Source organism: Macaca fascicularis, chromosome 7, assembly GCF_037993035.2.
Source record: "Macaca fascicularis isolate 582-1 chromosome 7, T2T-MFA8v1.1".
Lineage (NCBI taxonomy): Eukaryota > Metazoa > Chordata > Mammalia > Primates > Cercopithecidae > Macaca > Macaca fascicularis.
The window spans coordinates 51,696,662-51,717,671 of record NC_088381.1 but is presented as its reverse complement, the minus strand read 5'-3'; the positions used below and the strand labels follow the sequence as shown (position 1 = coordinate 51,717,671).

The 21,010-nt window shown below is 53.7% G+C and overlaps 1 protein-coding gene across 2 annotated transcripts in view; it reads right to left on the bottom strand.

The window, feature by feature from the left end:
• Positions 1-9,856: 9,856 nt before the first annotated feature.
• ARID3B (AT-rich interaction domain 3B) overlaps positions 9,857-21,010 on the bottom strand; it is a 64,181-nt gene continuing 53,027 nt past the window's right edge. The window contains exons 5-9 of one of the 2 annotated variants that reach the window (XM_005560088.4): positions 17,805-17,988; positions 16,370-16,656; positions 15,989-16,243; positions 14,569-14,670; positions 9,857-12,312 (exon numbers count right to left, since the gene is read on the bottom strand). In XM_005560088.4, coding sequence (XP_005560145.2) covers positions 12,149-12,312; positions 14,569-14,670; positions 15,989-16,243; positions 16,370-16,656; positions 17,805-17,988 — 992 coding nt within the window. In that variant the 3' untranslated portion in view covers positions 9,857-12,148. The remainder of the gene's footprint in view (positions 12,313-14,568; positions 14,671-15,988; positions 16,244-16,369; positions 16,657-17,804; positions 17,989-21,010) is intronic. The other variant, XM_005560087.4, reaches the window with a different exon arrangement.

The following is a 21,010-nucleotide window of genomic DNA, read 5'->3' as shown; positions in this document are numbered from 1 at the left end:
TCCACAAACACCAATGGAGATTCCAGTCCCAGCTCTGCCACAAACTGGCCAGTGGCCTTAGCCAAGCCCCTCACTGCTCTGGGGCTCAGGTTCCATCTGTACTTTGGGTGTGGTGCCTGGGGGACTCTGGAATCTCTGACACTCAGTAATCCTATGACCCTGTTCAGTTTACTCACTGGGTCACTGTCCCTGCGTCACAGTCTCCCCAGCTCTATAGAACTGTGCCTGTGCCCCAGCTGAGTTGCCCAGTGGCCTTGGTGGAGCTAATGATGCACAGAACGGGGTGGGGGCAAGGGGACAGGGTCCTACTGTCCCTGCCACATCCCAGCATCGTTTCTGTCTCCCATACCCCAGGAGCTGTGGGACCCCAGTTCTGCCAAGGAACTGGAGTCTGCAGTGTGGACTCTACCAGAGGCCAATGGGTGAGCTCAAGGGCAGACTGGGGTGGAGCTGGGACAGCCCCCTCCAGCCGTGAGAGCTAGTGTGGGGCAGCCCTGGTTGCCTTCCCTGAGATCAGGCTGGATGGAAGTGGGACCTCCCAGGCAGAGAACTTGGCTGTGGTCTCCCATTGCCATGTGGACTGGGCCCTCTGGGACCACACTGGGCCCTTGTTTCCAAGAGCTAGAGGAGCTGAGACAGGGGCCATGTGAAGTGAAGACAGGGCCTGGGCTGGGCAGGGCAGGGGATGGTGTAGGGAGCTTGGCTTGTTGGAACCAATGAATCGGGTTGGGGGTTCTCCACTGAGCACCGAGGACTCAGCCTAGATTCATCCCAGGCCTGGAACCCCGGCTGCCCTGTCCTCGTACAACCTCAGCGTGACCCTGAGAGGGGACTAGGCATCACTCCTTGGCAGGGTGGACTCAGCAATGGAGGTGATGAAACAAGTGCGTTGGGGAGCAAGGCTCTGCGGGCCTAACCCTGTGCAGGGAACCTGTACGGGGACCCTGGGAAGGATGTGGAGATGGAGGGCGATGTGAGGCCTGCTCAGGGGCTCCTGGGCTAGGCAGTACTAGCCGTATGGGGAGCGCTGTGGGAATCAGGGTAAAAGAGGGAAGTGAAGGATTAGGGGTTCAGGGCAAGTGTTCTGGACTTCAGTCACCTGCACAGCTTGGAGGGGAAGGTGAGCCCTCTTGCCCCCTCCCCTGGTGCTGTTTCGTCAGCACTGCACCTGATACCGCCATGGGGGCCTCTTTGGGGCGAAGCACAATCCCTAGAAAGGCCCCTGTGAGGCTGGAGCTCTGAATCCAAGGGAGAGTAAAGTTCTTGGGGAGGCCCCAGATCAAGACATGCTGCAGCCCCACCCTCCTACATCCCAGACTTCTTTGCAGATGGGTTTACAGCTGGCTGAGATGCGGACTGAGCTCGAGAAGGTCTGCAGTGTGCTGGAAGCTTGAGACTCAGAGCTGAGAGCTCAGCAGTGGGTCCTGGAGGCTGTCCCCCTGCAGTGTGCTTCTGACTGGCCCCCACAGGCTCCCCCATGCCCAATCCCTGGTGCCTGCCACATGGTGCCTACCATGGCCTTGACCTTCCCTTCCTCACACTCTTGTCACTCAAGTTCCTCCCAAGCCCTCGCTGCCCATGGGAAGGGCTCAGCCTGGAATGTACTCACTGTTTCCCCCCACCCACCTCCAAGCTGGTGGAGAGTCTCCCTGAGAAACTGAGGCTGCAGCAGCAGCAGCTGAACAGGAGCTGGTAGAGAAGCAATGACCGCAGGGTGATGGGTGCCTGTGTCTGAGGGGCTCTGGGGGGAGAAACCCCACCCTCCCTCCCAGATACTCCTCAGCCCCCACAGTTCTCCCTCTTCTCTGAGAACCTGGGGCAGGGGGGCAGAGGCATTTAGGGACATGTTGTGGAGGCTGCCATCTCATCCCCACAGGGGTTAGGACGGGTGGGACTGAGCAGCAGCCTGAGGCCTGATCTATCTCCTGGTCTGCCTTCTCTCTGAAGAGGGGAAGCCAGGGGAAGCAGCAGCAGGAGGGGTATGGCAGGGTAGGCTGTGGGGCACAGGGAATCAGGCCATCTGGGCCCCTGGACCTGGAGCAATGAATGGAAGGAGAGTGGCCGTAGAACCGAGAAGTTTTTTTTTTTTTTTTTTTTTTTTTTTTGAGACGGAGTTTGGCTCTGTTGCCCAGGCTGGAGTGCAGTGGCCGGATCTCAGCTCACTGCAAGCCCCGCCTCCCGGGTTCACGCCATTCTCCTGCCTCAGCCTCCCGAGTAGCTGGGAGTACAGGCGCCCGCCACCTCGCCCGGCTAATTTTTTTTGTATTTTAGTAGAGACGGGGTTTCACCGTGTTAGCCAGGATGGTCTCGATCTCCTGAACTCGTGATCCGCCCGTCTCGGCCTCCCAAAGTGCTGGGATTACAGGCTTGAGCCACCGCGCCCGGCCTGAACCGAGAAGTCTTACACTTCACTCTCCACCACTCCCGAGCTTGGCGAGCATGAGCAAGTCTTGCCTTTGCTAAGCCTTAGTATCCTTCTCTGTAACATGGGAACACAGACAGTACCTATGACGTGGGATTGATGTGAGGATGACATGGGACACAGTGCACCGAGGACCGTGCCTATGTTCTCCGTCCTCCTTGGTTTCTCCTGTATCTGGGGTCCAGTTAGGCTGAGTCAGTACCAAAGTCATAAAATCACATATATGTGCCCAGGGGCGGCTGCATATGGGCTTTAGTCACAAAGTGTTTTTTTTTTTTTTTTTGAGATGGAGTTTTGCTCTTGTTGCCCAGGCTGGAGTGTAGTGGCATGATCTTGGCTCACTGCAGCCTCCGTCTTCTGGGTTCAAGTGATTCTCCTGCCTCAGCCTCCTGAGTAGCTGGGATTACAGGCATGCACACCACGCCCGGCTAGTTTTGTATTTTTAATAGCGATGGGGTTTCTCCTTGTTGGTCAGGCTGGTCTCGAACTCCCGACCTCAGGTGATCCGCCCACCTCGGCCTCCCAAAGTGCCGGGATTACAGGCATGAGCCATCATGCCCAGCACAAAGCCTATTTTATGCAATGTTCAATCTGCAAGGCTTTGTTTGCACTTCTTGGGATATTCAGGAAATAGTTTGATGTAATGCAGAGCTGCCAGTGACAGACAATACAGCACATTCCCAGGCTGGCGACAGCTACTGGCTTGTGCTTAAATACCATTTCATTCTGACCAAGGTCATCGTCTTTGAGCTCCTGCAATGAGGAGCTCAGTAGGGTGGTGGATGCTGTCCTCTGCCTCAGCTGCTCTTTGGAGGCTTTCATAAAAGAGGGTCAGAGCCACCGATGGCGTCTGGGAGACCCTAAGAGTTCTGACTCTCAAGCTGAGAATTATGTCCTCAGGGAGTGGGACCTGCTGCAGGTCTGAGCACCAAGGGCTGCAGCACCAGGAGGACAGGAGCCTCCAACCATCTCCACAGCCCCTGAAAGGTAGCATATGGGGACCCTCTAGATGGGGTGGGGAGTGACCTCTGCCCAGTTCCTTTCTGTCCCATGGCCTTCCCGTCTGCAGGTTGTAGAGGGGAAATAGAAGGCTAGAAAGGCCCTTCCAGCTCAGGCTGTTACTGGTTCTAAATGGATTCCTGAGCTGGCCTTCCTGTCCCTGGACAGAGCGGAAGCTACCCCCTGCCCTGCTTCTCTGACCCCCATGGTATCAGCCTCTGTCTTATCTGCCCCCAGATCCCAGCCACAGCCCTGGAGCCCAAGGAAGGGCATCTGAGAAAAGTTGGAAGCCAGGGGCAGTGCCCAGGCAGTGTAGACTGTGCCGAGTCAGCCAGGGGCAGATTCACAGCCTCACTCTGCAGCACAAGAGCTTGAGGTCAGGCCCTGCATCTCTGCCCAGTGAGCTGAAGGGTCCTGGCATAGACAGGCTGAATTGAGAGGCCTCAGTGAGTTGGGCACGGTGGCTCACACCTGCAATCCCAGCACTTTGGAAGGCTGAGGCAGGTGGATGACTTGAGGCCAGGAGTTCAAGACCAGCCTGGTTAACATGGGGAAACCCTGTTTCCACTAAAAAATACAAAATTAGCTGGGTGTGGTGGCACGTGCCTGTAATCCCAACTATTCAGGGGACTGAGGCAGGAGAATCGCTTGAACCCAGGAGGCAGAGGTTGCAGTGAGCCAAGATCACACCACTGCACTCCAGCCTGGGCGAGAGTGAGACTCTCTCAAAAAAAAAAAAAAAAAAAAAAAAAAAGGCCGGGCGCGGTGGCTCAAGCCTGTAATCCCAGCACTTTGGGAGGCCGAGACGGGCAGATCACGAGGTCAGGAGATGGAGACCATCCTGGTGAACACGGTGAAACCCCGTCTCTACTAAAAATACAAAAAATTAGCCGGATGTGGTGGCGGGCGCCTGTAGTCCCAGCTACTCGGGTGGCTGAGGCAGGAGAATGGCGTGAACCCAGGAGGCGGAGCTTGCAGTGAGCCAAGATCGCACCACTGCACTCCAGCCTGGAGGACAGAGCCAGACTCTGTCTCAAATTAAAAAAAAAAGAGGCCTTAGGCAATCGCGGCTGGGCAAAGACTTGGGAAGAGGGGAGGCCCCTTTGGCTGTGCCTTAAGCCCCCAAGGCCAGGATTTCTATGAGACCTGAGACCTGGAGCCTGTCATAGGCAACTGCAGTCAGAGAGGCCTCCTTGGCAGAAACCACTCCTTGTCCCCTCCCTGCCACAGGCCTGAAATGTCCCATGTTATATGACTCTTGGTGGATGAGACCACCTGACACTTTCCCAGGGTACCCTGTGGCTAAGAGTAGAGTTGGGCAGGCAGTGCCCAGCACCACAGGGGGTGCTGCGGGACTGTAGGCTTGGTTGGCCCAATTACTGCCCTAATGCCATAGGACAGTGCCTACCAGGGACCCCTTATCTTGCCAGGGAAGGCCTTAGGCACTGTGCTTTAGACATTTCAAAGAGTTCTCATTCACTTGTGTCTCTGATCACACTAGAGTCCCCATTTCACAGACTGCCTGCCCAGAGAATTTGTCATAGGTCACACAGCAAACCAGCAACTAAGCCCGCTGGTCCCCTAATCTGCCCCAGAAAGGTAGTTTCTCAACTGTTCTGAGCTTGACAGCATGACCATCCTCAGGAGCCACAGGCAAAGTGGGCTGAGGCTTGGCATTCCCCTCGAGGTCATCTGGCCATTCTGAATGCCCCTCCCCAGCCTGCTTCCTCCGGCTGAGCCATGTGTCCCCGGAACCCTTCTCAACTCTGTTGCCCACCCCTCCCTCCATCTGCGCCTTCAGTGAAGCAGTTTCTCAAAGGAGGGGTCCTTGGTACCGTGGAGGGACAGGACACCTCTGGGAATTCGTACCCAGGTGCGTTCATGCTGAGTTCTTCATGACCACTCCTTCCAGCCTCAGCTTGTGGATCCAGAGCTGGGTACTGAGCCGTACTGGACCAGTGGGCCCCCTCCTGGGATCGCTGGACTTGGAGCAGAAGAATTCCTCCAGGACTGGACTGGACACACAAAACTTGGGAACTGTCAACTGCCCTGTTATTCACCTCGTGAAAAAAGCTGGATTTAAATGAGAGCGAATGGAGCTGACAATTCCCAGAAACTCGAATTGAGATGGTGAGATTTTAGTTCAGCCCAGGGCGGTCTCATGAGTGGGTGGTAAAGTTGAGCTTTGAGGTGGTCTTCAGAAGGAGAGGAATACCCTCCGCGGGCAGAGCTTCCCGGGTTCCGGGCCCTTTGGGACGTCAACACAGGTCTAGCTGCCCTTAGGCTCCTCCGCACACCCTGGTTCCAATAATAAATCCCTTTCCTCTCTGCCGCCATTGGCCTGACTGGCTTCGGTTACTTTGCACAAAGAAACCTTGACAAGCAAACGTCCCAGGTGCTGCTCCAAAGGAGACCCCTGTCCTCCTAGAAGCCCCTCCCTGAGGCCGGGTATACATTCGCCGCCCGCAACCCTCACCCTAGCTCCAGCTTCTGCTCCTTTTCCTGCCCACCCCGCCCAGTGAGGAGATCGGCACCCCTTGTATGTGTCTGTGTCTGCCGGGGTTCGTGCCTCACTGTCTCCAAGCCCGGCTTCTATCCCTAGTCCCTTCCTGTTCCCGCAACTCCTGCTTGCTTCCTTCTCCCCTTCCCTCCAGCGGTGGTTCCAAACCTTCTCTTCCATAAGACCCTCGATTCCGTTTCCCAGGGACCCAGGTGTACCCCCTCGCTGTAGTGGGTTTCCCTCCGCGCAGCGCGGGCAGTCGAAGGTCATTCCCGGTCACCCTGCCCGCTAGCTCCCATTGGCTCTGGGGAGGGCACGTGACTCAATCCTGGCCAATGGCGTGGTGGGGCCTGTGGCTTGTAGCCGAGCAAGCTTTTCTTTCTTTCTTTTTTTCTTTTTTTTTTTTTTTTTGAGACGGAGTCTCGCTCTGTCGCCCAGGCTGGAGTGCAGTGGCCGGATCTCAGCTCACTGCAAGCTCCGCCTCCCGGGTTTACGCCATTCTCCTGCCTCAGCCTCCCGAGTAGCTGGGACTATAGGCGCCCGCCACCTCGCCCGGCTAGTTTTTTGTATTTTTTAGTAGAGACGGGTTTTCACCGTTTTAGCCAGGGTGGTCTCGATCTGCTGACCTCGTGATCCGCCCGTCTCGGCCTCCCAAAGTGCTGGGATTACAGGCTTGAGCCACCGCCCCCGGCCCAGGCAAGCTTTTCTAGGAGCTTCTGGAGGCTGTCCGGGGATCCTCGGCTGAGCGCAGCGTAGCATAGCAGAGATCCTGGGGACAACCAAGGTTGTCCCCAAGAGGGAGAGGCACCTCTCCTCTTGGAGGGAGGCAGAGGTTGTCTCCCTCTGCCTCCCTCGCCCCTTCCCCTCCCTGAAGGGGAGGACTTGGGGGAAAGGTTAAAGGCACCCGCTTTGGAGTCCCGCCCCAGCCTTGCCATTCACTAGATATATGACTTCCAGCACATTTCTATTCCTCAATTTTTTCATCTGAAAAATGAACAAAACAACTAGCTTGGCAGAGCGCAGTGACTCACGCCTGTAATCCCAGAATTTTGGGAAGCCGGAACGAGAGGATCGATTGAGCCCGGGAGTTTGAGACCAGCCTGGGCAACATAGTGAGACCTCGTGTCTATAATTTTATAACAAATAATTAAAAAAAAAAAAAACAAAAAAACCTGCCTTATGGAGCTGTGGGTAGAGTATGAAATGAGATAACTTGTATAGAGGGCTTAGCACTTGTGTTCAGGGCACAGGCTCTGGGCCCTGCAGCCACTGAACTACAGCCCCAGCTCCTCCGCTCCCTAGCTGTGGGACCTCACCACACCAGGTTCAATTGGTAGCTTCACAGCCAACCTACTATGCAGTCATCAGTGCTGTGTGAACCTTCCTGCCCATCTCTTGGGGCACAAAAGTAGGAGTAAAATTACAGGGTTCCAGCCAAGTGCATGATCAGCTTTACTAGGTAATGCCAAAGTGTTTTCCAAATTGGTTAGCCCAAGAGTGTGAGAGGTCCTGCTGCTGCTCATCCTTGCCAGGACCTGGTACGGTATGACTTTTGTGTCTATCCAGTAGTGTGAGGTGGTTTCTTGCCCATTTCCCTGATCACGAATGAGGTCAAGCCATTTGTATTTTCTTAGACAAAACATCTATTTGTGACTCTACCCCCTCTCCCTAACTCTTACTTTTTGCTTTTGTCTTAAGAATAAGCATTAAAAAGAAATCATTGTGGGCTGGGTGCACACCAGCATGCCTGGCTAATTTTTATTTTTATTTTTTTATTATTTTTTTGAGACGGAGTCTCGCTTTGTCGCCCAGGCTGGAGTGCAGTGGCACCATCTTGGCTCACTGCAAGCTCCGCCTCCCGGGTTCACGCCATTCTCCTGCCTCAGCCTCCGAGTAGCTGGGACTGCAGGTGCCCACCACCACGCCCGGCTAATTTTTTGTATTTTTAGTAGAGACGGGGTTTCACCGTGTTAGCCAGGATGGTCTTGATCTCCTGACCTCGTGATCCACCCGCCTCGGCCTCCCAAAGTGCAGGGATTACAGGCGTGAGCCACCGCGCCCGGCAACCTGGCTAATTTTTAAATTTTGTTATGTAGAGAGGAGGGTCTGGCTATGTTGCCAGGACTGGTTTCAGACTCATCAAGTGATCCTCCCGCGTTGACCTCCCAAAGTGCTGGGATTACAGGCATGAGCCACCGCGCCCAGCCACTCATTTAATCCAGCTTTTAATTTAATTGAAGGGTCTAGCTTGAGAAATTCTTTAGGTCAAGATATTCTCCAATATTTTCTTCTTAATTTGAAAAGGATCGGAGATTCATCATTTCTATTGGATGCCACTTCTGCCAGAAGTCTCCCAGGATCCCCGCCTCGCCAGCCACCACGTGCTGTTTCCATCTCAAATGCCTCTGGGCCTGGTTCTGCTCTTCATCACTCAGCTCCCTCCTAGACGAGTCCTTTTAATTTCCATGTGGCCAGAAGTTGTGAAGTGTGATACCAATGAGTGGTTACCAGTGAAGTACTATAGTACCATTTTTTTTCCACAAGATTAAAAAAAATCGGCAATGGACGCTCAAGACTGTCCCAATGTCACCCTCTTTTTCTAGCATTTCAAAATGCCAGAGGCTGGGTGTGGTGGTTCACACCTGTAATCCCAACACTTTGGGATGCTGAAGCAGAAGGATCATTTCAGCCCAGGAGTTCAAGACCAGCTTGGGCAGCGTGGCAAGACCTCATCTCTTCAAAAAGTTTTTAAGAAAAAATTAGCCAGGCGTGGTGGCATGCACCTGTAGTCCCAGCTATCTGGGAGGCTGAAATGGGTGCCGCCTCAGCCCAGTTTGAGGCTGCAGTGAGCTATAATTGTGCCACTGCACTCCAGCCTGCATGACACAGCAAGACAATGTCTCAAAAACAAAACCAAACCACATATATATGTATGTATACACACACACACAAAATAAAAAACGCCAGATAGGAAACCCTGCTAGCCTGACTTCACGTGGTTACCTAAACAGGTGTCGTCAGTACGTTGTTAAGGATGGCGGAGGCAATTACCAGTCCACACAAGGCCTGCCTCTCTGCACATCTTCAGAGTATGCCCAGAGGAGTGTGCATCATGGTAGAGAAAGGCTCTGGGGATAGGCCTGAGCTCCACTGGCAGTGCCCCAGGGTTCCATGCCCAGCAGGTCGCCTGGCATCACCTTTCTAGAAAAGCTTCTAAGCCCATGCCCTGGTGAAAATACATCCTGATTCTCAGAGGATGGCCCCCAAATCCATTAATCCTGGCCCCACCTTTTCCCAATTCCCCTCCCCTCCACCCACTGACCCAAGGCACCAGCCATAGTTCCCCAATGCCAGGTCCTTTGATGCCACTGCATTTCCGTATGTATTCATATGTATGTATGCATGCATGTATTCCTCTGCAAGAATTGCTCGTCTCCAGGTGCAAACTCTGACTCTTCCAGCTTTAACGTTACCACCTGTGGGAAGCCTTCCAGAAGTTCTGTGGCTGCTGCAGCTTCTGTCTTCCACCAGTGGTAGCCTGCTGTTCAGTCCCAGTGATGCTGTAGTCTAAAGAATGCATCTCCGTCTAGATAACCCTGTGGGTCCTCCCTTATCGTCTGACCCAGCAGGAGCTCAACAGGGGCTCAATCAAGGTGACCCGCTGGCCCTGTGCCTGCCAGGACACTGATGTGACATCACTGGAGTCAGTTCTGATGATAAGGTAATGCCGGAGAACCCTGCTAACACAGAAGGTAAGCTGAGAGTGAGCTCAGTGAGCCTTCCCTTTGAAGAAGGGGTGAGTGAATGGGAGAAGATTCAGGACAAATCAAGGGGTCAGGAGTAGTTCACTCAGTCCCCTTTCACTCTGAAGGAGCTCACCTCTCCCCAGTACTGTCCACTGGAAGGGCCACTCAAAGCAACTGAGAGAGACCTGCTTGTGTGAAGAGGTAGAGGTTTATTGAAATATAAACATTCGAGAACATGTAAGATAGAAAATAACCACAACATATACAGACACTTGCTGCAGGAGGACATCTGAGGTATTTATTCACTGCCTAGGCTACCCATGTGCTATCACATTTTTCTGGTTAGAATACACATAAGATGGGGAGCAGGGAGGGGACAGAGCTGCCCTGGCTGATGGCACCTTCAGGGAAAGTTCTGCTTGGGCCAAGGCCCCACTCCTGGGGGTACCTGCTGGCACCCCCCATCACGCTCTGGGTGAGACCCTGCTGTTGTCCTTGAGGGCAGTGAGGGTCCACTCCAACGGTGTGGCCAGGCAAGCTGCCTGGGGAAAGCGAGAGGATCCAGTGACCAGAAGGACACAGTGTGTTGTCCCTGCATCCTCTGGGTGGGAAGAGTCCATCCTTTGTGACCAAACCCCTGAGAAAGACATACTGGCCAAATGTCTGAGACACCTTCACATGGGCCCAGTGCCAGCCAACTGGGCTCCTCACTGGCACCAGGTCCCAGATGCCCTTCTCTGCCCACACCCTGCAGGCTGAGGCTAGACGAGGTCAGCCCCCGGGAAATGGGGGGCGTGTGTGTGTGAGTGTGGGAGTGGGGGTGACCGTGTGTGGAGGGCTGAGAGAAGACGCAGTTGAGCAGAGCTGCAGATTACCAGGCTGAGGTATCTGTGTGTGCCCAAGCTTTTGATTCCCTTTCCTCTCCTACACAGGACTGAATGCAAGCTGCGCCGCCACACACACACACGCCATGTGTGGTGTCTCCCACTGCCACAGCCCCATGTCCCAGTGGTGGTCTGCTGAACATTCCAGGGCTTCCTCGACTGAGGTGAGCCGCACATAAGAACTGCCTTTTCTTTATAGCACAGGAGCTGCCTGCTCCCGCCCAGGGTTCAGGAGGAGCTGTGGAGTTCTTCATCTCCTCATACCCTGGGGCGGCTCAACCTCTGGCAAAGTCAGCAAGGACCCCAGCCTGCCTGTGCCCTGAGCTGGGAATGCTGAGTGATGGGGAGATGTCCTGCTGCCTCCCTGGTCAGCTGGGGGTGGGGGTGTGGCAGAAAACGGTCTTCAGAACTGGTGTGGTTTCAGGGCCCAACCAGCGTGAGAGAGGGCCTCTCCACTCCACCTCCCCGCCCCCGCGATCCCTGAGTCGTCTCCCCTGCCTGCCTCCACCCGCCTCCTCACTGGGCTTGAGGGAAGGGCCAGAGGGGCCGGGGTACCCAATCACTTGCTTGACTTTGGGGGTGATCTGTTTTCATTTCTTTGGTGCTACAACAACAATAAAAATTTTAAAATAAAAAAACAAAAGTCAGCAAAACACATATAAAAAAGATTTCGGAGATGCAAATACTTCCTGAAGACTCAAACATCAACAATTACAAATCTGAGGTATTTCAATGAACCTGACAGCGGCACATGTGGGGATGGTGAGGCCAAGATGGCCCCATAAGAAACAGAAGAGGGCTGGGGAAAGGATGAGTGGGCTGTTCTTGGGAGAGCAGGCCGATAAGGGCAAGTGGGGAGCATGAGGTTTGGGGGGTCAGAGAAGGGTCCGTGTGAAGCAGGTGCCAGGGCTGGGCAGCCCCAAGGTTCTGCCTTCTCATCAGCAGATGCCCTGTGGGCCCTGGCCCTCAACTGCCCTCACAGCCTCTTCCTTCAGATCATTAGAAGGGGGATCTGGGACCCTGAGGACTGATTCAAGACTTGCGTTTGAGGGACCCATACCCCAGGAACCTAACAGTAGGCAAGGTGGTCTGGAAGGGCCCCATCCCATGCTCAGCAGAGAAGCATGAAGGCATGCTCTTGGCTCCTAGCAGCCCCACATGGGACTTAAAAACAGGGGAAGAGACTAGTGGCCCTGGGGTCATGGCAGAAGGCAGGGGCAGGGAAATAAATTAAAGGGGAAGGGAAATGGAGGGCCTCCAGCCCTGTGTCGGCTGACAGATTGTCAATACACTGTGCCCCGAGCTGGGAGGTGGCTGGGGAACCCTGGAGGAAGCTGGACACCCACAGACCCCCACCCAGTTCTCCAGGACAATCCCTGATTGGACAACGCTGTCTGTCCTGCCCCTCTAGCCTCTCCCTGCCCCCAGAGTACAGCAGGACCTGAATGGAACCTGGACAGACGGGCACATCCAAACTCTCAATGTCTGGCCAAATGGTGCTCGTCGACGTGGGCTCCGTGAGATGAGGTAAATTCTGTGCATCAACTTCCTTCACTCTTGACAGGAGAGTGGCAAGTGGGAAGCTGGGTCCTGCCCATCAGAGGGACCAGCTGGTGGAGGGCTCTGCGCTGGGGGTGCCCCGGGATGAGGTAGGACTTGGTGAGCAGTGAGAGCTGCTGCTGCTGCTGGCGCCGCTGCCGAGGCTCTGGGGAGCAGACCCCGCGATGAGGTGGACCACAGGCTTCTGGGCAAACAGCACACCTTGGTGGGGGGAAGATAAGCAAGTGTGGGCAGAGGAAGAGCGAAGGGGCGGGCCAGCTCCTTTCAGTAAGTATTCACTGCTGGCCTAGCCCTGTGCCTGACTCCGCTGTAGACACTGCATTAGGGGGTGATGGGAGAAGATCCAAATGCTGTCCTGCCTTGAAGTGCTGATGGGCTGGGGAGGGGGACAGATAGGTTGTCAGAGTAATTTTGCTAAAATGTCATAAATGCTCTGAGACAGGGGTACCCAGGGTACACAAAGAGGAACAGCAAGTCCAGGTGCGGTGGCTCACAACTATAATCCCAGCACTTTGGAACGCTGAGGCGAGAGAATAGCTCAAGGCCAGGAGTTTGAGACCACACTGGGCAATACAGGAAGACCCTTGTCTCTACAGAAAAAAAAAAAAATTTTTTTTTTTTTTTTTGAGATGGAGGTTCGCTCTGTCACCCAGGCCAGAGTGCAGTGGTGCGATCTCGGCTCACTGCAAGCTCCACCTCCGGGGTTCACGCCATTCTCCTGCCTCAGCCTCTGGAGTAGCTGGGACTACAGGCACCTGCCACCACACCCGGCTAATTATTTGTATTTTTAGTAGAGACGGGGTTTCACCGTGTTAGCCAGGATGGTCTCGATCTCCTGACCTCGTGATCCACCGGTCTCAGCCTCCCAAAGTGCTGGGATTACAGGCGTGGGCCACCACGCCCGTTTTTGTTTTTTTTTTTTTTTTTTTTTTTGAGACGGAGTCTCGCTCTGTCGCCCAGGCTGGAGTGCAGTGGCGCGATCTCGGCTCACTGCAAGCTCCGCCTCCCGGGTTCACGCCATTCTCCTGCCTCAGCCTCCCGAGTAGCTGGGACTACAGGCGCCCACAACCGCGCCCGGCTAATTTTTTGTATTTTTAGTAGAGACGGGGTTTCACCGTGGTGTCGATCTCCTGACCTTGTGATCCGCCTGCCTCGGCCTCCCAAAGTGCTGGGATTACAGGTGTGAGCCACCGCGCCCGGCCGTTTTTTTTTTTTTTTTTCTGAGATGGAGTCTCGCTCTGTCGCCCAGGCTGGAGTGTAGTTGTGTGTCTCGGCTCACTGCAACCTCCACCTCCCGGGTTCATGCCATTCTCCTGCCACAGGGTCCTGGGTAGCTGAGACTACAGGCGCCCGCCACCACGCCTGGCTAATTTTTTGTATTTTTAGTAGAGACGGGGTTTCACTGTGTGTTAGCCAGGATGGTCTCGATCTCCTGACTTCGTGATCCGCCCGCCTCGGCCTCCCAAAATGCTGGGATTACAGGTGTGAGACACCACGCCCAACAATGCTGTGCTTAACAAGTGTCAGGTGGGCTTGTTCCCAAGCTCATCCGTAAACCAATGAAATGGGAATGGGAAAGGGACTGCTGTTTTTATGAATACTAAGTTGTTTCTTTCTTTCTTTTTTTTTTTGAGACAAGGTCTTGCTTTGTCACTCAGGCTGGAATCATGGCTCAATCATTTGTCACTCAGGCTGGAATCATGGCTCACTGCAGCCTCGACCTCCTGGGCTCAAGTGATCCTCCTGCCTCAGCCTCCCAAGTAGCTGGGACCACAGATGTGCACCACTATGCCCGGCTAATTGTTTTTTGTATTTTGTAGATTTGGGATTTTGCTATGTTGCTCAGGTTGATCTTAAACTCCTAGGCTCAAGTGATCCTCTTGCCTTAGCCTCCCAAAGTGCAAAGATTACAGGCATGAGCCACCATGCCCAGTCATGAATACTAAGTTAAACCCTTGGAAAGACTCTGTAAAGGTGCGAAATCTACCAACCAACAAAACACTGTTGCCAAATTAGGTTTAGGGAGAGATAACTATAAAAGACTGGGGGGCGGGGACCTTAACAATGTAAGCTGATTCTGCTATACCGGGGTTCCTTTGCCTGTGTCTCAGTCTGCAAAAGGAAGAGAAGAGCTGAACCAGCCAGAGAAAGGCTGTGCATGAGAAGACCGGGGGATTGTGGGACACTGACTGACTGCTTCCATTAACGAGCCAACCACTGGTCTAAAAGGGTTAGGTGAAAGATTTCTGCCAAAGTGGGAGGGACCTACCATCCTGTTAACAATCCACAGTCTCTACGCGTCCAGAGGACCACCTAACCTTTGCAACTCTGATACTAGGAAAAAGGAAGCCATCGTGGGAGGTGTTCAGACAGAGGGCAAGAGGCAGGGTCAGCCACAGAGCTGCGCTGGGGCTGGCTGCAGCCACGTGGGCCTCCCCCAGAGCTCCAGGGCCTCACCTGCGTAGGTGGTACCATCGATGTCCACGGACATGTTAATGCTCCCAATGCTACTCGTGGTCAGGTTCAGTGCTGCAGCCGAGGCCTCTGCTCTGTCTTCTGCTGGGGACAGGGAGACAGTGGGCCTGGTCAAGCCTTCCACAGCACTCCAGCTGTCCTCTCTGATGCTGCCTGGCCCCCGCTGGTCAAAGCCTCACGCTGTCAGAAGGCACCTATGTAACCTTCTCCTGAGTGTAGGGTATGGCAGGAGATCCCAGTCTCGCTAACCTCCTGTCGCTGGCTTTTTCCACTGACACAGTTCATCTCCCCAATTCCCTCTGCTCCCAGAGCAAAGGAATCACAGCAGGCAAGGAGGCTGACCCCAGCTCACCACTCTGCACTGGTACTTTCCACGTGATGGGCAAACCCCGAGCTACACTACACACCAGGCCCAGGAAATCAGAGATCAACGAGACCCAGCCCCAACTTTGAGGACCCACCTTGCCCCTTCTTTCCTTTGACTGAGTCCCTCAAAGAGATGAGTCTATGTCCTCAGCCCCTCCTTTCCATGACCACCTGGGCAGCTGGCGTTTGTAGAAGGCTGCAAGTGCTGGCACACACGGCCTCTGCCTGGCTCACCCCAGACTCAGAATTCTTCCCAGTGAGCTGTCTTTTCTAACAGCCCTTTGCTTTGTGTAGGAGCAGGGCACCTGGCCCTGGGTGAGCTGTTACCTCTCCGTTTCTTTCTGCTCCCCAGGGGCAATGGGGTAGGGAGGGGTGGCCTGGGAATATGTACAGCTCCCTTCACACCTGGCTCCTTCCCACACATCTCATTCATGTTTGCTTTGAGATAGCATCAGGACCAGAATGGGAAAGAATGTGTGTGAATGGGAAAAGGGGCGTGTGGCTTGGGGAGGAGAATGTGGGGCACTAGAACGATGTGAAGAGGAAGGGAAAGGATGTCAATTATGCTGCCAAACTTGTGTTTCCTCCTTCTCTTTATATTCCTGAGTCCCGCTGTCTAGCCCGGGGCAACCTGGCCCCTCGCTGAGCCTCAGGAACATGGGGTATCTTCCTCCCCGACCTGCAGAGGGTGCCCTGCTCTTGCCTACATCCAGTGAGGTGCTGGGGTAAAGGCTGGTGGGGAAACGCTGCAGCTCTCTGAAGGCCTTTGGCTCCTCCTCTGTGAATAACTGCTTTTCCCTCTTATTAGAGAACAGAGCACCGCCTGAGGCAACATGTGGTCCCCTCTACTAAACAACCTCAGCTTGGTGAACTGAGATCTCAGTGCCTCTCTTCTGGGGGCCTAGAAGGCAGAACCTGGAGGGGCCTCTTCCAGGTCAGGAGTATGTGCCTCACCACTCCTGCCCCCAGTCTCAGGAGGCGTGAATGGGCGTAGGGTTTCCCAGTAAGGGAAGGCTCTGCCCTGAGCCTGGCTCACCCCTGCCGTTGATCCTAATCTTCATGGGGAGCTGTCGTGCCATGGTGAAAAAGTTGCGCTGGAAGGCCTGCTGCACCAGGCGCTGCTCCTCCTCGGACAGCCTCGACGCCTTCTTCTCAGCAGGCTCCCCTGACTCCAGCCGCTCCCTCAGCTGCTCCAGCGCGGCGGTCCGAGTACCAGCCTGCTGGTTTGCCAAGGTCACAGGCACAGCCAGGCGATTTGGCACAGGCACTGTTGTCACTGGGGCTCCATCACCTGCAAAAGAACTGGAGCTGGACCAATCCACAATTGACCCTCTTGCCCAAAAACCCCAGTCTTGAACACAGGGAAACTGGCATCCCTTCCTCCCTTTCTTCCTTCTCCCCCAGGAGCCCTACTGACCTTTCCTGAGAGTGGTTGCTGGGGATATCCGAGGGCTACTGGTATTGCTGCCACTGCTGGAGCCAAGCCCAAGGATGGGAAAGCGGATCTTGGGTGGGGAGAGGAGGGCAGGGGCCCCGGCAGCAGCAGCAGCAGCAGTAGCCGCAGCAGGTGAGTAGCCAAAGAGGGAGGAGCTGTAGCTGGGCCGCCGGCCCTCCCTGCGGTTGCCATCAATGGCTGCCTGGAGCTCGGCTGGGGAACTCAAGGCTTTCTTCTCACACTCATAGGCATACAGATACTTCATGTACCTGGAGGAAAGGAAGCAAGCAGGAAGAATAATCCAAAACAGCACCAGAGATCACCCAGTTGAGGTTGGTGGGTCTCTGGAAGCAGTCTCTGCTGGCCAGGACTCTAGGGCAAAGGATCGCAACCTTGGTGTACTTGGCAGAAAAGTCTGGGACGGCTGGACACTCTGCCCCAGCCTCCTCTAACTGCCACTCAATCCTAAATAGGCTCTACTTTGAAGGACCATTCATTAGGGGAAATAAATAACATCTTAGTTGGTGTTTCACATTTGTTTTGGTGCTTTTTTAGTGCCCTGGGAAAAATTAGGCCCATGTTTTACAAGGGCTTTCTGGCTTCTTGATCTTATTCAGAGCTGGGCTAGTCAGATAGGAGCAATTCTTCCTATTGTGCATGGGACCTAGACACTGTCATTCTTTGTGTCTTAGGTCCCAAGAAGCAGTTCTCTACCCAGGAACCTCGCCATTCTGGTTGTAGCTACACCATGCTACCTAACTGATGTCAGCTGTACATTGCATACTCTTCACAGAACAACTTCCAGAGTGTTCCAGAAGAACAGACTCCTCTCTGGCCCTCATTCTTCAGTGCTACTATTGGTTTCACCGCTTCCATCACCCATGTAATTAACTCAAATGCTGACAAAACCAGATCACCAATCCAAGGGGGCCTTCCTGCCTGCCTTTCTCTGGGTCCTCTGCCACTGGGTAAGCTGAATGTCAGGTAAGAGGAGCCACTGGGGTGGAGATGCTGTTTGGAAGACAATGTCCTGGAAGGGGCACAGGTCTTAGAGACAGAAGCTCAGGTCTGAATCTCAGCTCTACCACTTACTGGCTGGTATGGCCTTAGCCAAATTATTTAACCCTGGAGACTTCATTTTTGTAATGTGGAAAATGGGGGCATACCTACTTTACAGGGTTGACTGTGAGGTTTAAATGAAATAGTAAAGTACCAGCACAGAGTAGACACTTGGTAAATGGCGGTTCTCATCACTACTTGGTTTAGTGAGGGATTAATCTCAGAAAGCTTCCCACTGTTTCGGGAATCCACTCATCTTGCTAACTATACAAAGGAATTTCCTTCCTTCCTCTCCTCTAGGTTACAACATCCCCTTTCTTTAGCCTCAGCTTCCTTCCCCCAGGCCCTGGCCACTCACTGGGTCCTGAGGGTGAAGGCGGCGCTGGTGATGGATGTGGGCAGGTTCAGGCCTTTGGTGATCTCCCTCCAGATCTTCTTGTTGATGATCTCCACCAGGCCCCCCTTCTCGGTCACCAGCTTATACAGCATGTACAGGTCCAGGATCTGCTTGGCCATGATGGGGATTCGGTTGATGGGGGTCCCTGTGGTTGTCCGAGAGAAAGAGACAGCGGGATCATCATCAGGCTGAGAAGGATTCCGCGTATGCCCACTTTAACTGAGCTGGAAACAATGCTCATGAATCTGTTTGGAAGTGTAGTTTAACTCAAACTCCCCAAGCCTGAAGACTCAGACTAGCTGTCAGGACAGGTCCAATGCACAGGCTATGTGGGCCTTTGGCAAAGCACTTAGACTCTCTGGTTCTGTTTTGCCGTCTGTAAATAAGAGGGCCAGACTAGATGATTTCAAAGGTGCTTGTTTTTTAGTTTGTGTGTGTGTGTGTTTTTGTTTTGTTAGCAGTATGATTCCAGACTATTCCTAGTGATCTGGCGACTTATCTCTGCAGCTTTCAGACTCCATTCAGTGGCAGCTTCCTCCAGGAAATCTTTCTCTGACTTCCTAGAAGGGGAGCCCCGCCTAGTTACTCTCCTGGCAGCGCTCAGTGCTGCTTGTAAGAGTATGCTCCTTGGCTGGGCGCCGTGGCTCACGCCTGTAATCCCAGCACTTTGGGAGGCCAAGGCGAACAGATCACGAGGTCAGGAGATTGAGACCATCCTGGCTAAGATGGTGAAACCCCATCTCTACTAAAAATACAAAAAAAAATTAGCCTGGCTTGGTGGCAGGCGCCTGTAGTCCCAGCTACTCAGGAGGCTGAGACAAGAGAATGGCGTGAACCAGGGAGGCGGAGCTTGCAGTGAGCTGAGATCGTGCCACTGCACTCCAGCCTGGGTGACAGAGCAAGACTCCATCTTGAAAAAAAAAAAGAGTGTGCTTGTTTGCACATGCCTGCTTTCTCCTCTCCTGCTTGATGGAGAAATGGTTTCTTTCTCTCTCGTGTACCCCGCTATGTCAAAGGAGCTGCTGGACACACCAGTCTCCAGGGGAATGAAAAGCCACTCAATTCTCTCCCCACACCAATCATTCTCCCACTCCCTGGCCTCTGAAAGGGGGAGGGTCAGAGCAGCTTCCGCCCAACGGCCCCGAGGGGAAGTGAGAGGAGCCAGGGACTTGATTAGGAAACCTGGCACCGAGCAGGAAGGGCTACTAATGAGCACCAGGGGACGTGGTAAGGGCGGGGCCAGTTCTTTCACAGCCAGCTGGGATGCTCGTCAGGAGGCGTGATGGATGACTGTCATTTGGCAGCCTCAGGATTAATGATCTGGAGGTCAGAGGGGAGAATTCCACAGGGAAGGGTCACCGTCCGGGGCAGGGTATGAGACTTGTTGCCTTTTGATGGCAAACTCCTTTTACTGTACACAGACTGCTGCTCCTCTGCCTTGCCCCCTCCCATTGCCCCAGTCTCGCTGAGGTCTCACTGGGCTGCCTGGTGGACCCTAAGCCAACCTGAGCAGGGAAGAGCTGTTTGTTTCTGCTCCATGAGCCTCTTTCCCTAAAGGCACAGCAGTTTTCTCAGCTCTGAATGGCAGCCTCAGCAACTCTTTTACAGGATAGTTCAAGCCAGAGAATGAAAAGGAAGCAATGTGGGCATGGATATGTGGGGCTGCTGCGGCAGGACCAGGCCTCTTCTTTTTTTTTTTTTTCAAAGATAGGGTCTCACTCTGTTGCCCAGACTGGAGTGCAGTGGTGCAATCATGACTTATTGCAGCCTTAAGCTCCAGCCATCCTCCCACTCAGCCTCCTGAGTAGCTGGGAATACAGGCGCACACTACCACACTCAGGGAATTTAAAAACATTTTCTGTAGAGACAGGATCTTCCTATGTTGCCCAGGCTGGTCTCAAACTCCTAAGCTCAAGCAGTCCTCCTGCCTCAGTCTCCCAAAGCACAAGGACTACAGCGTGACCCACAGCACCTGGGTTAGGCCTCTTTCCTAAGTGTGGGGAGGGAGTTAGTGACCTTGAAGACCTTTACCTTGACCTGCTGGTCCTTGGAGGGTCAAGGACAAAGGCGTCATGGAATTAGACCCACAGATTCACAGGTAAAATAATAGAGGATTACCGGCATACTCCTAAGACACATAGCTCATGTGCTGGTTGACTTCTCCCAGTGCTGTTCTGGACAGTAAACCTTCCCCCTACCAGAAAGACAAAAGCCTGATGTGGGCCCCCAGCAGGACAGAGCTAACGTCGACCTCCTTTCAGAGGCCTGTCTGCCCAAACACACCCATGGCCTTGAGTCCACACCTTCCAAGGCATTACCTGGAGTGTCTGAGAGGACCACTCCCAAGGTCCCCTCACACAGGGCTCCTAAGCTCATATTTCCAGAAGCTCCTAGGGCATCTTCACACATGTGACCCGTTTACTTCCTAGTCAGAATGTCTGTACTGGGCTCATCTTCATTCCCCTAAACTAGCTCCCTTCCCCCACACCTCATTTCTTCCCAGCAACACTACCACCCTTGGAAGTTAGGCAGGAAGGCAGGAACCTCGTGTCAGCACTGGCTCCTCTCCTCTCCCTATTACCCACTTTCAGGGTGCTAGAAGGCTTCATGATTCGTCCTTGGAGGTACCTCTCAAAGGCATCTTCCTTTTTGGCCCACAGCCACCATCCTGGTCCAGGCCCTCTCTGGCCCACAATTAGATGCCTGCAGTAGCCTCTTATCCATACGATCAACTTGCACACTGCAGCCAATCTTATTAAAATACTACTTTTACCATATTACTTACTTCCTTGTTTAAAAACCTATGAAAACTCTTATTGCTTACCTAGCCCATCTCACATGTCCAATCGCATGACCCACGTTCCTCAACGCTCCCTTAAAAGATCACATATGAAGTATTCCTGGCATATCTGAGCAACTCACTTGCACTCCAACTCGCTAGGCCTTCTCCCTATTGCCCCCAAGACACGCTCTTTTCTGCCTCCAGTCAAATCCTCTACAGTGTCCTTCCACATCCACTCCTTCCAGGAAGCATGTTCTCACTACCCCAGTTCATGTGGGTTTCTTCCCTCTCAGAATTTCTATCATGCCCCTGTAAGTTCAGCAAATTGTCCTTCTCTAATTGTTTCACGTCTGTTCATCCGACATCCCTGGAGGACTGTCAACTC